Source organism: Oncorhynchus clarkii, chromosome 21 (genome assembly GCF_045791955.1).
Source record: "Oncorhynchus clarkii lewisi isolate Uvic-CL-2024 chromosome 21, UVic_Ocla_1.0, whole genome shotgun sequence".
Taxonomy (NCBI): Eukaryota; Metazoa; Chordata; class Actinopteri; order Salmoniformes; family Salmonidae; genus Oncorhynchus; species Oncorhynchus clarkii.
The window spans coordinates 2,934,946-2,948,951 of NC_092167.1; the positions used below are offsets into that span (position 1 = coordinate 2,934,946).

The window sequence follows — 14,006 nt, forward strand, 5'->3', positions numbered from 1 at the left end:
GGACTTAATAAATTAGTTATCTATCCTGGACTTAATTAATAAAATAGTTATCTATCCTGGACTTAATAAATTAGTTATCTATCCTGGACTTAATTAATAAAATAGTTATCTATCCTGGATTTAATCAAATAGTTATCTATCCTGGACTTAATTAATAAAATAGTTATCTATCCTGGATTTAATCAAATAGTTATCTATCCTGGATTTAATAAAATAGTTATCTATCCTGGATTTAATCAAATAGTTATCTATCCTGGATTTAATAAAATAGTTATCTATCCTGGACTTAAGAAAAATAGTTATCTATCCTGGATTTAATCAAATAGTTATCTATCCTGGATTTAATAAAATAGTTATCTATCCTGGACTTAATTAATAAAATAGTTATCTATCCTGGACTTAAGAAAAATAGTAATCTATCCTGGACTTAATAAATTAGTTATCTATCCTGGACTTAATAAATTAGTTATCTATCCTGGACTTAATTAATAAAATAGTTATCTATCCTGGATTTAATCAAATAGTTATCTATCCTGGACTTAAGAAAATAGTTATCTATCCTGGACTTAATTAATAAAATAGTTATCTATCCTGGACTCAAGAAAATAGTTATCTATCCTTGCAATATTGTGGACAGCCTGAGTGTATTTTATTCAAGAGTGCGCATGACTGAGTGTATGCTTTTGTGACCGAGGGGGAGAGAAAGACAGACGAGGGGAGAGTTCTGTTCTTTCACTGCTCCATCCGGGAATTTTCGAATTAGCATTGACAGCCGAAGCGCAACTTTTCCCCAGGCAAAGTGAAATCAAGCCGCTCACTCGGACAAAATATAGTCCCCACTATTCAACTAAAAATGATCAAAAGAAAAATAAATCGACCGTTTGGAGAGGATGCGTCGACGCGGCGTTATTTTTAGAGTGGATCTGTCCAGGTGCTGAAACCTTTCCCCCGTGTTTAGAGCACTTTGCTCAGCGGCGTAAAGTGAGTGATGAGCCCTCTACACAGCAAAGAAGCAAGAACTTGCTTTGCAGCCTGAGTAGTTCTTCTTTCGATTGTTATTGTCGCTTTAAAAAAAAACATTTTAATTCACTTAAACTTCACATTGATTACATCGAAAGTGGTACAAAAGTGTTTTTGAAGTCGGAACATGGAACTACAATGCCTGCAAGAGGCGTTGAAAGTCGAGATCCAATGTCATCAGGTAAAAACGAAACATCGTTTCATTCTACCCCCTTATTTGTGGTCTTTTGAGCGAGTGAGTGGTGTAGGGAGGGGAAAAAAAAATCTCAGAGGGATCAAACGTGACATGTTTGTTTTCCCAGCGAGAAAAAGAGTATGTGCTCTGTTATGCTTAGCTTGTATGTGCGTGCGACGCCATAAACATGCACTTTCTGATGAGAGTGGGACACTTTTTTAGACTACTTTGTTATTGTCGTGGGTCTGTTTCGAGCATCAAGAACTAGGTTGTAATAATGCGGTGGTCCTGTGTGGCGAGCAGGACGCGACCTGAATATTTATGAGCTGTAGAAACCGACTCGCTCCTAATGCTTCGCTGCTTTGATCTTGTCTTTTTACACACTAAACTTGAAACACTTTTTTCTAATTCCTCTTTCGTTTTTTTTCTTCCTCCGGTTAGAAACTAGTTGCACAGATGAAGCAAGACCCGCAGGTAAAATGTCTATTTGTGAAAGCCTTGTAATCGTCCTCTAGACACGGCTGGTTAGGGTTAGGGAGTGTGGCAGGAAACTTTATCAGCATTAAATCTCTTTATTGTCTTGTTGTAAACCCTGTTTACTTAGCAGAGTTTCCACCTGCTTTGTCCAGCAAATGTGACTTTGGTTTATAACGCAACGACATAAGTTTGAAACGTGTCGACATTGTTAGGTTACACTTGGTGTTTTGGTCCCATTCATAATCCTATTATTTGACTGATGATGTTTCTGTTTAATTGTAGGATGGAGAGCTTAAGAAACAACTACACGAAAGACACGACAGAATAACAGCCCTAAGCGAAAAACAAGTAAGAAAACCCCCAAAAGCATCTGTGTTGCTTTATTCTACACTTATTGTTGGCTATGATCATCATTCATGTCACGGCAATAGTCTTGTATTGTGTGAGACCGTTATGTTTAGGACAATGTGCTTGTGTGTTTAAAAAAAAAAAACGGTTTTAAAAAGTAAAGGCATTTGAATTTAGTCTTTGCTCCCCCTTTAAAGTCGTTGTGTTGTAGAATTCCTCAACGTAATCTGCTGATTCTGTCCGGATACTCTTTTTTTAAGTTGCCTAACATGAAATGTTGAAAAATGTAGCGTCCATTTTGAGTAAGTCGACATGTTTTCAGGAGAGTAAGAAAGGAGATGCTCAAGTATCCGGTCTGCACTTTTTTTTTTTTTTTGTTACACATCAAGCGTCACGTTTTTACTATTCTGACTATTCGTAGATATTCATCGGCGAATGAATACGTATTTTTTGTTGCTTCTAAATTGACTTTATGTGTTACTTTATAGCCAGTATTATTTATTCTTGGTCACATGACGGTAAAGGTCGCTTTTGATTCGATCGCAGCTTACACTTTCATTTTTTAATTTTTTTTTTTTTTACTACATCTAGTATCAAATTGGCCAAGATGAACTTCCATCTTTGTAATAAGTGATTTAAACTTATTTGTATGTATTCCTAATGAGTCATTTGAAGGGTAAAGAGAAACACTAAAGTCCAGCTCTTCCGCCCAGGAGAACGGGAGCTATTTTTTCAGCACCACAGAACAGATGCCGTTGAACGCTTAAAGTCACAACACTGCCTGGCTCAATATATGAAGTTACCGAAGCCACTAAGAAACACAAAACATACATATAATGTGTAAATATATATTGTGGAAGTCAAATCAGTCGATGTTGAATCATTTTAGTTCATTATAAAGGGTTTTTGCGTTGGCCTAAGTTAGATCGATCCTGTTTCTTCAGGAATGCAGTTTTCAGCACTTGAGCCCTGAACAGCGCCTTGATTTTCTCCACCATTCGCTGTTGAACGTTTCCTGTAAAGCAGAAGACAAACTCATTTAGGCAGCTTATGCAGAGAAACAATGCTTATATTTTCACGTAGTTGGTTATCTATTTACACGAGGTGGATCTTTCCAGAGTATGTATTTGTTGTAGTGTTTTACGCAAAGCGCCTTAGTTTGGTAGTGGATGCTTCCATTTTGTGCCGAGAAGGGGTGTTGGTTTCTTCCTAACATGGAGAAAAAGTCTGCGGAGTTTCTCGGAGAGGGGGGGATGGGCCCCATTCATGCCGAACATTACCATTTTGATTGCTTTGATGCTGTTTATAGAGGAGGGGGAGGGGAGAGAGAAAAGAGAGAGCCCCGAGTCAGCAGCAGCAACGCAGCCTGGGATGTTTAATCACTGTTTAGCGCCGACTCTCCTTATTTTATTAGCGGAATATGACCTATAGTTTACTCTGCTCTAGCGATGCTTGCTGCTACCAGAGAAAATCTGCTTTTTACACCGTCATAGATTTAGTTGTTGTTGTTGTTGTTGTTGTAGGGCACTGACATTACATATCACCTGAAGAATAGGCTTTTGTTTACTTTTGTTTAAGTCAAATTTTAGATGTTAAAAGATAGCTTTGTTAGGTCAACATATGCGTAATAATTTAGCCTATTCATTTAGCACGTGATTCACTTTCTTTCTCTTAAATTAAAAGTGTATTTTGCTTGAGTGGCTTTTGTTATATAAAAATGACATAAAATTAATACTTAACACAGTGACTTTATAGTCATCCAGACGTTATAATGCATATGCCAATGTTCTGACGGTGGCTAGTAAATACTAGTCCCTCTGTTAAACCAAACTACTCTACAAACACGAGTCAGAAAGTATACAGTATGCATCATATGTCTATGAGGATGTAGGCCTGTGTGTGTTTCTATCCTAGGTTTTGTTGAGGGACGGTGTGAAGACAGAGAGGAGCAGGTTGTTGAGGGACGGTGTGAATAGAGAGAGGAGCAGGTTGTTGAGGGACGGTGTGAAGACAGAGAGGAGCAGGTTGTTGAGGGACGGTGTGAATAGAGAGAGGAGCAGGTTGTTGAGGGACGGTGTGAATAGAGAGAGGAGCAGGTTGTTGAGGGACGGTGTGAATAGAGAGAGGAGCAGGTTGTTGAGGGACGGTGTGAATAGAGAGAGGAGCAGGTTGTTGAGGGACGGTGTGAATAGAGAGAGGAGCAGGTTGTTGAGGGACGGTGTGAATAGAGAGAGGAGCAGGTTGTTGAGCGACGGTGTGAATAGAGAGAGGAGCAGGTTGTATAGTAGTGCACTATATAGGGAATAGGGCCCTGGTCTAAAGTAGTGCACTATGTAGGGAATAGGGCCCCAGTCTAAAGTAGTGCACTATATAGGGAATAGGGTCCCAGTCTAAAGTAGTGCACTATATAGGGAATAGGGCCCCAGTCTAAAGTAGTGCACTATATAGGGAATAGGGCCCCAGTCTAAAGTAGTGCACTATATAGGGAATAGGGCCCCAGTCTAAAGTAGTGCACTATATAGGGAATAGGATGCCATTTGGGACTCAGATTCAGTGTGACCTTGTGTTACCTTCAGGGGAAAACACAGACAGACAGTTCTATTCCTTATCCCAGTTTAGTCCTGAGAGACAGACAGCTCTATTCCTTTTCCCAGTTTAGTCCTGAGAGACAGACAGCTTTATTCCTTATCCCAGTTTAGTCCTGAGAGACAGACAGCTCTATTCCTTATCCCAGTTTAGTCCTGAGAGACAGACAGCTCTATTCCTTATCCCAGTTTAGTCCTGAGAGACAGACAGCTCTATTCCTTATCCCAGTTTAGTCCTGAGAGACAGACAGCTCTATTCCTTATCCCAGTTTAGTCCTGAGAGACAGACAGCTCTATTCCTTATCCCAGTTTAGTCCTGAGAGACAGAAGTCTACAACGTTCACAACTGAACGATTAAACTTCAACAATACTTTTAAACATTCCTTTTCGTTTGCTTTTCACACTGTTGCAACATTGTAATCAGTCTGTTCTGTCAGGTAGCAGAGACTACATTAATGTGTAGTTCTTTGGGTGGCCTACTGGGACCCGGCTGGTAACCTGACTGCTAGGTTTATGTTATTAATAACAGTAAGGCTGGTAACCTGACTGCTAGGTTTATGTTATTAATAACAGTAAGGCTGGTAACCTGACTGCTAGGTTTATGTTATTAATAACAGTAAGGCTAGTAACCTGACTGCTAGGTTTATGTTATTAATAACAGTAACAATGTTAACCTGACTGCTAGGTTTATGTTATTAATAACAGTAAGGCTAGTAACCTGACTGCTAGGTTTATGTTATTAATAACAGTAAGGCTGGTAACCTGACTGCTAGGTTTATGTTATTAATAACAGTAAGGCTAGTAACCTGACTGCTAGGTTTATGTTATTAATAACAGTAACAATGTTAACCTGACTGCTAGGTTTATGTTATTAATAACAGTAAGGCTGGTAACCTGACTGCTAGGTTTATGTTATTAATAACAGTAACAATGTTAACCTGACTGCTAGGTTTATGTTATTAATAACAGTAAGGCTGGTAACCTGACTGCTAGGTTTATGTTATTAATAACAGTAACAATGTTAACCTGACTGCTAGGTTTATGTTATTAATAACAGTAAGGCTGGTAACCTGACTGCTAGGTTTATGTTATTAATAACAGTAACAATGTTAACCTGACTGCTAGGTTTATGTTATTAATAACAGTAAGGCTAGTAACCTGACTGCTAGGTTTATGTTATTAATAACAGGAAGGCTGGTAACCTGACTGCTAGGTTTATGTTATTAATAACAGGAAGGCTGGTAACCTGACTGCTAGGTTTATGTTATTAATAACAGTAAGGCTAGTAACCTGACTGGTAGGTTTATGTTATTAATAACAGTAAGGCTGGTAACCTGACTGCTAGGTTTATGTTATTAATAACAGTAAGGCTGGTAACCTGACTGCTAGGTTTATGTTATTAATAACAGTAGTAGTAACAATGTTAACCTGACTCCAGCTGATTTCAATGGACCACCACTCTGTCAGACTGACTCTAAAGTAGGTTTACTTTGAAAGGCAGCTTTGGTCGGCCATTATTCCTCATGTTTGGCTCTATGTCTCAATGTGCTGATCATTAAGTCCTGGTGGTTCTTAGGCTGTATGGGGATGACTGGTATCAGTTATTTATCTGTTTCCTGTTTTACCTACTGTCAGGGGGAGCAAGAAGGAATCAGTTATTTATCTGTTTCCTGTTTTACCAAGGCTGCTGTTAGGGGGAGCAGGAAGGTACCAGTTATTTACCTGTTTCCTGTTTCACCAAGGCTGCTGTTAGGGGGAGCAGGAAGGTATCAGTTATTTATCTGTTTCCTGTTTTACCAAGGCTGCTGTTAGGGGGAGCAGGAAGGTACCAGTTATTTATCTGTTTCCTGTTTTACCAAGGCTGCTGTCAGGGGGAGCAGGAAGGAACCAGTTATTTATCTGTTTCCTGTTTTACCTACTGTCAGGGGGAGCAAGAAGGAATCCGTTATTTATCTGTTTCCTGTTTTACCAAGGCTGCTGTTAGGGGGAGCAGGAAGGTACCAGTTATTTATCTGTTTCCTGTTTTACCAAGGCTGCTGTTAGGGGGAGCAGGAAGGTACCAGTTATTTATCTGTTTCCTGTTTTACCAAGGCTGCTGTTAGGGGGAGCAGGAAGGAACCAGTTATTTATCTGTTTCCTGTTTTACCTACTGTCAGGGGGAGCAGGAAGGAACCAGTTATTTATCTGTTTCCTGTTTTACCTACTGTCAGGGGGAGCAGGAAGGAACCAGTTATTTATCTGTTTCCTGTTTTACCAAGGCTGCTGTTAGGGGGAGGAGGAAGGTATCAGTTATTTATCTGTTTCCTGTTTTACCAAGGCTGCTGTTAGGGGGAGCAGGAAGGAACCAGTTATATACCTGTTTCCTGTTTTACCAAGGCTGCTGTTAGGGGGAGCAGGAAGGTACCAGTTATTTATCTGTTTCCTGTTATACCTACTGTCAGGGGGAGCAGGGAGGTACCAGTTATTTATCTGTTTCCTGTTTTACCAAGGCTGCTGTTAGGGGGAGCAGGAAGGAATCAGTTATTTATCTGTTTCCTGTTTTACCAAGGCTGCTGTTAGGGAGAGCAGGAAGGAATCAGTTATTTATCTGTTTCCTGTTTTACCAAGGCTGCTGTTAGGGGGAGCAGGAAGGTATCAGTTATTTATCAGTTTCCTGTTTCACCAAGGCTGCTGTTAGGGGGAGGAGGAAGGAACCAGTTATTTATCTGTTTCCTGTTTTACCAAGGCTGCTGTCAGGGGGAGCAGGAAGGTACCAGTTATTTATCTGTTTCCTGTTTTACCAAGGCTGCTGTTAGGGGGAGCAGGAAGGTATCAGTTATTTATCTGTTTCCTGTTTTACCAAGGCTGCTGTCAGGGGGAGCAGGAAGGAATCAGTTATTTATCTGTTTCCTGTTTTACCAAGGCTGCTGTCAGGGGGAGCAGGAAGGAACCAGTTATTTATCTGTTTCCTGTTTTACCAAGGCTGCTGTCAGGGGGAGGAGGAAGGAACCAGTTATTTATCTGTTTCCTGTTTTACCTACTGTCAGCGGGAGCAGGAAGGTATCAGTTATTTATCTGTTTCCTGTTTTACCAAGGCTGCTGTCAGGGGGAGCAGGAAGGTACCCGTTATTTATCTGTTTCCTGTTTTACCAAGGCTGCTGTTAGGGGGAGCAGGAAGGTACCAGTTATTTATCTGTTTCCTGTTTTACCAAGGCTGCTGTCAGGGGGAGGAGGAAGGAACCAGTTATTATCTGTTTCCTGTTTTACCAAGGCTGCTGTTAAGGGGAGCAGGAAGGTATCAGTTATTTATCTGTTTTGCTGTTTTACCTGCTGTTAGGGGGAGGAGGAAGGAACCAGTTATTTATCTGTTTCCTGTTTTACCTGCTGTTAGGGGGAGGAGGGAGGAACCAGTTATTTATCTGTTTCCTGTTTTACCTACTGTCAGGGGGAGCAGGAGGGAACCAGTTATTTATCTGTTTCCTGTTTTACCAAGGCTGCTGTTAGGGGGAGGAGGAAGGAACCAGTTATTTATCTGTTTCCTGTTTTACCAAGGCTGCTGTCAGGGGGAGCAGGAAGGAACCAGTTATTATCTGTTTCCTGTTTTACCAAGGCTGCTGTTAGGGGGAGGAGGAAGGAACCAGTTATTTATCTGTTTCCTGTTTCACCAAGGCTGCTGTCAGGGGGAGCAGGAAGGAACCAGTTATTTATCTGTTTCCTGTTTTACCAAGGCTGCTGTTAGGGGGAGCAGGAAGGAACCAGTTATTTATCTGTTTCCTGTTTTACCAAGGCTGCTGTTAGGGGGAGCAGGAAGGAACCAGTTATTTATCTGTTTCCTGTTTTACCTACTGTCAGGGGGAGCAGGAAGGAACCAGTTATTTATCTGTTTCCTGTTTTACCAAGGCTGCTGTTAGGGGGAGCAGGAAGGTACCAGTTATGAACTGTTTCCTGTTTTACCTACTGTCAGGGGGAGCAGGAAGGAACCAGTTATTTATCTGTTTCCTGTTTTACCAAGGCTGCTGTTAGGGGGAGGAGGAAGGTACCAGTTATTTATCTGTTTCCTGTTTTACCAAGGCTGCTGTTAGGGGGAGGAGGAAGGAACCAGTTATTTATCTGTTTCCTGTTTTACCAAGGCTGCTGTTAGGCGGAGGAGGAAGGTACCAGTTATTTATCTGTTTCCTGTTTCACCAAGGCTGCTGTTAAGGGGAGCAGGAAGGAACCAGTTATTTATCTGTTTCCTGTTTTACCTGCTGTTAGGGGGAGGAGGAAGGGAAGAAGTAACAGAAGTAACCGTTAACAGCCACTCAGTTATCCTGTTGTTTGTGTTGTAGTTAGAGGTGCATTAAAATGACAGTGGTAGAGGAAGTCATGTTGAAAAGAACACACAAAGAGAGAGGGAGAGAGAGGAGGAGAGAGGAGAGAGAGAGAGGGAGAGGGGGAGAGAGAGAGGGAGAGAGGGGGAGAGAGTGAGAGAGAGTGAGAGAGAGAGAGAGGGGGGGAGAGGGGGAGAGTGAGGGGGAGGGAGAGGGGGAGGGAGAGAGGGGGGATAGAGAGAGAGTGAGGGGGAGAGTGAGGGGGAGGGAGAGAGGGGGAGAGAGGGGGGATAGAGAGAGAGTGAGGGGGAGGGAGAGGGGGAGGGAGAGAGGGGGGATAGAGAGAGAGTGAGGGGGAGGGAGAGGGGGAGGGAGAGAGGGGGGATAGAGAGAGAGTGAGGGGGAGGGAGAGAGGGGGAGGGAGAGGGAGAGAGGGGGGATAGAGAGAGAGTGAGGGGGAGGGAGAGGGGGAGGGAGAGAGGGGGGATAGAGAGATCAGATGTAAGCTACTTATGAGAGAAAGATTACCAGGATGGGTGTACACACACACACACACACACACACACACACACACACACACACACACACACACACACACACACACACACACACACACACACACACACACACACACACACACACACACACACACACTAACGGCACCCTATTCCCTATGTAGTACACTACTCTGTACTACAGCCCTATTCCCTATATAGTACACTACTTTATACTACAGCCCTATTCCCTATGTAGTACACTACTCTATACTACAGCCCTATTGCCTATATAGTGCACTACTCTATACTACAGCCCTATTCCCTATGTAGTGCACTACTTTATACTACAGCCCTATTGCCTATATAGTGCACTACTTTATACTACAGCCCTATTCCCTATGTAGTACACTACTTTATACTACAGCCCTATTCCCTATGTAGTGTGCTACTGCACTCTGGCTACCCAGACTCCTTTGCTACACCCAAATGCGAGGCCACGCCCACGGACGTTAGTTTTTTTTAATCCACAATGAGTCTGGATCTGAGTTCCTCCCCGATGATTTGTAGAACACAAACACATTCTACCTGTTCTGATTGGTCCCAGAAACAGGAAGTTGGTAGTAGAGGTGAATTGGGGAGAACAGGCTCGTGGTAATGGCCGGAAGCGGAATCAGTGGAACGGCGTTAAATACGTCACACGTGGTTTCCATGGTTTCCCTGGTTTCCGTGGTTTCCATGGTGTCTGATGACGTTCCATTTGCTCCGTTCCCGGACTCTTCTATGAGCCGTCCTCCCTTCAGCAGCCTCCTGTGATTGGACCAGAGCCAGAACACACGTGTGGTAAAGGAGGCATTTAGAAAATATGCCATTGGCTACTTTGATTTATTTATTTACAGATGATCCAATCGCTGATGACTTTGTTTTTGACGTCAGACTGTAGAATGTAGGGAACATTGAGCAGTGGGAGAGTTCAGTTTGAGTCGTCAGGTGACCACTATATAGGGAACATTGAGCAGCGGGAGAGGTCAGTTTGAGTCGTCAGGTGACCACTATATAGGGAACATTGAGCAGCGGGAGAGTTCAGTTTGAGTCGTCAGGTGACCACTATATAGGGAACATTGAGCAGTGGGAGAGTTCAGTTTGAGTCGTCAGGTGACCACTATATAGGGGACATTGAGCAGTGGGAGTCGTCAGGTGACCACTATATAGGGGACATTGAGCAGTGGGAGTCGTCAGGTGACCACTATATAGGGGACATTGAGCAGTGGGAGTCGTCAGGTGACCACTATATAGGGGACATTGAGCAGTGGGAGTCATCAGGTGACCACTATATAGGGGACATTGAGCAGTGGGAGTCGTCAGGTGACCACTATATAGGGGACATTGAGCAGTGGGAGTCGTCAGGTGACCACTATATAGGGGACATTGAGCAGTGGGAGTCGTCAGGTGACCACTATATAGGGAACATTGAGCAGTGGGAGTAGTCAGGTGACCACTATATAGGGGACATTGAGCAGTGGGAGTCGTCAGGTGACCACTATATAGGGGACATTGAGCAGTGGGAGAGTTCAGTTTGAGTCGTCAGGTGACCACTATATAGGGGACATTGAGCAGTGGGAGTCGTCAGGTGACCACTATATAGGGGACATTGAGCAGTGGGAGTCGTCAGGTGACCACTATATAGGGGACATTGAGCAGTGGGAGTCGTCAGGTGACCACTATATAGGGAACATTGAGCAGTGGGAGTAGTCAGGTGACCACTATATAGGGGACATTGAGCAGTGGGAGTCGTCAGGTGACCACTATATAGGGAACATTGAGCAGTGGGAGTCGTCAGGTGACCACTATATAGGGAACATTGAGCAGTGGGAGTCGTCAGGTGACCACTATATAGGGAACATTGAGCAGTGGGAGAGTTCAGTTTGAGTCGTCAGGTGACCACTATATAGGGAACATTGAGCAGTGGGAGAGTTCAGTTTGAGTCGTCAGGTGACCACTATATAGGGGACATTGAGCAGTGGGAGTCGTCAGGTGACCACTATATAGGGGACATTGAGCAGTGGGAGTCGTCAGGTGACCACTATATAGGGGACATTGAGCAGTGGGAGTCGTCAGGTGACCACTATATAGGGAACATTGAGCAGTGGGAGTAGTCAGGTGACCACTATATAGGGGACATTGAGCAGTGGGAGTCGTCAGGTGACCACTATATAGGGGACATTGAGCAGTGGGAGTCGTCAGGTGACCACTATATAGGGGACATTGAGCAGTGGGAGTCGTCAGGTGACCACTATATAGGGGACATTGAGCAGTGGGAGTCGTCAGGTGACCACTATATAGGGGACATTGAGCAGTGGGAGTCGTCAGGTGACCACTATATAGGGAACATTGAGCAGTGGGAGTAGTCGGGTGACCACTATATAGGGGACATTGAGCAGTGGGAGAGTTCAGTTTGAGTCGTCAGGTGACCACTATATAGGGGACATTGAGCAGTGGGAGAGTTCAGTTTGAGTCGTCAGGTGATCACTATATAGGGGACATTGAGCAGTGGGAGTCGTCAGGTGACCACTATATAGGGGACATTGAGCAGTGGGAGTCGTCAGGTGACCACTATATAGGGGACATTGAGCAGTGGGAGTCGTCAGGTGACCACTATATAGGGAACAGGGAGTTATTTGGTCTTCCGAGTGGCGCAGCGGTCTAAGGCACTGCGTTCTCAGTGCGTCACTACAGGCCCTGGTTCGTTTCTACGGCTGTGTCGCAAGCGGCTGTGATCGGGAGTCCCATAGGGCGGAGCACAATTGGCCCAGTGTCGTCCGGGTTTGGGTTTGGCCGGGGTTAGGGTTAGGGGTTAGGGTTAGGGTTAGGGGTTAGGGGTTAGGGTTAGGGTTAGGGTTAGGGTTTGGGTTTGGCCGGGGTAGGCCGTCCATCGTAAATAACAATTTGTTCTTAACGGACTTGCCTAGTTAATTAAAGGGTTAAAATAATTTGGGACCAGTCTATGTGAAAGCACAGCAGGTGGTTTCCCTCCAGGGAGTTTCATCATGTTGTCAGACTGAACCTGATATGTTACACCTGTTAGAAGAGGCGGAGTGTGGCCCAGGGAACACTGCCGTCTGATTGGTCTGTCCCACCTGTGGCAGTCTGTTAGAGGCTGCTGTGATTGGTGGAGGAAGAGGTAGAGCCAGGCAGAGGGTCAGGTTAGGCCAGTGTGTAGACTACCCACGATGCCCTCTGTCTAAACAAGTTTTTATTTGTATTAAATGGCTGTAATTGTCTGTGTGGTGACGATGCAGAGAGCAGTAGTGTGTTGGCTCATGTCCGAGGCCTAAGGAGGCGTTGTTCAGTATGCCGTCATCACAGAGGTCAGGCTTTTAGGACCACACGTTACGACTTAGGCCCCTGGCTCCTCATGTAAATATAAACACTGGTATTCCTACATCGCCCATAACACATTGTGGTTACATGGCTGTGAGGTAGCCGCTGGCTTGTTCAAACCCTACGCTGTGCTACAGTGGCTCTTCTCCCCCTCCACTCCCTACCCCCTACGCTAAAACCCTACGCTGTGCTACAGTGGCTCTTCTCCCAGTGGCTCTTCTCCACTCCCTCCCCCCTACGCTAAAACCCTACGCTGTGCTACAGTGGCTCTTCTCCCAGTGGCTCTTCTCCACTCCCTCCCCCCTACGCTAAAACCCTACGCTGTGCTACAGTGGCTCTTCTCCCCCTCCACTCCCTCCCCCCTACGCTAAAACCCTACGCTGTGCTACAGTGGCTCTTCTCCCCCTCCACTCCCTCCCCCCTACGCTAAAACCCTACGCTGTGCTACAGTGGCTCTTCTCCCCCTCCACTCCCTCCCCCCTACGCTAAAACCCTACGCTGTGCTACAGTGGCTCTTCTCCCCCTCCACTCCCTCCCCCCTACGCTAAAACCCTACGCTGTGCTACAGTGGCTCTTCTCCCCCTCCACTCCCTCCCCCCTACGCTAAAACCCTACGCTGTGCTACAGTGGCTCTTCTCCCCCTCCACTCCCTCCCCCCTACGCTAAAACCCTACGCTGTGCTACAGTGGCTCTTCTCCCCCTCCACTCCCTCCCCCCTACGCTAAAACCCTACGCTGTGCTACAGTGGCTCTTCTCCCCCTCCACTCCCTCCCCCCTACGCTAAAACCCTACGCTGTGCTACAGTGGCTCTTCTCCCCCTCCACTCCCTCCCCCCTACGCTAAAACCCTACGCTGTGCTACAGTGGCTCTTCTCCCCCTCCACTACCTCCCCCCTCCCCCAGTGGGAACTAGTAATACGGCTCTTCTCCCCCTCCACTCCCTCCCCCCTCCCCCAGTGGGAACTAGTAATACGGCTCTTCTCCCCCTCCACTACCTCCCCCCTCCCTCAGTGGGAACTAGTAATACGGCTCTTCTCCCCCTCCACTCCCTCCCCCCTCCCCCAGTGGGAACTAGTAATACGGCTCTTCTCCCCCTCCGCTACCTCCCCCCTCCCTCCTCCCCCAGTGGGAACTAGTAATACGGCTCTTCTCCCTCCTCCACTCCCTCCCCCCTCCCCCAGTGGGAACTAGTAATACGGCTCTTCTCCCCCTCCACTACCTCCCCCCTCCCTCAGTGG

General features: G+C 45.3%; 1 protein-coding gene across 1 annotated transcript in view; it reads left to right on the plus strand.

Moving 5' to 3' along the window:
- The first annotated feature begins 1,080 nt into the window (after positions 1–1,080).
- Positions 1,081–14,006, plus strand: part of LOC139379562 (PHD finger protein 21B-like) — a 151,091-nt gene continuing 138,165 nt past the window's right edge. The window contains exons 1-3 of the mRNA XM_071122378.1: positions 1,081–1,201; positions 1,637–1,669; positions 1,955–2,020. Coding sequence (XP_070978479.1) covers positions 1,148–1,201; positions 1,637–1,669; positions 1,955–2,020 — 153 coding nt within the window. The 5' untranslated portion in view covers positions 1,081–1,147. The remainder of the gene's footprint in view (positions 1,202–1,636; positions 1,670–1,954; positions 2,021–14,006) is intronic.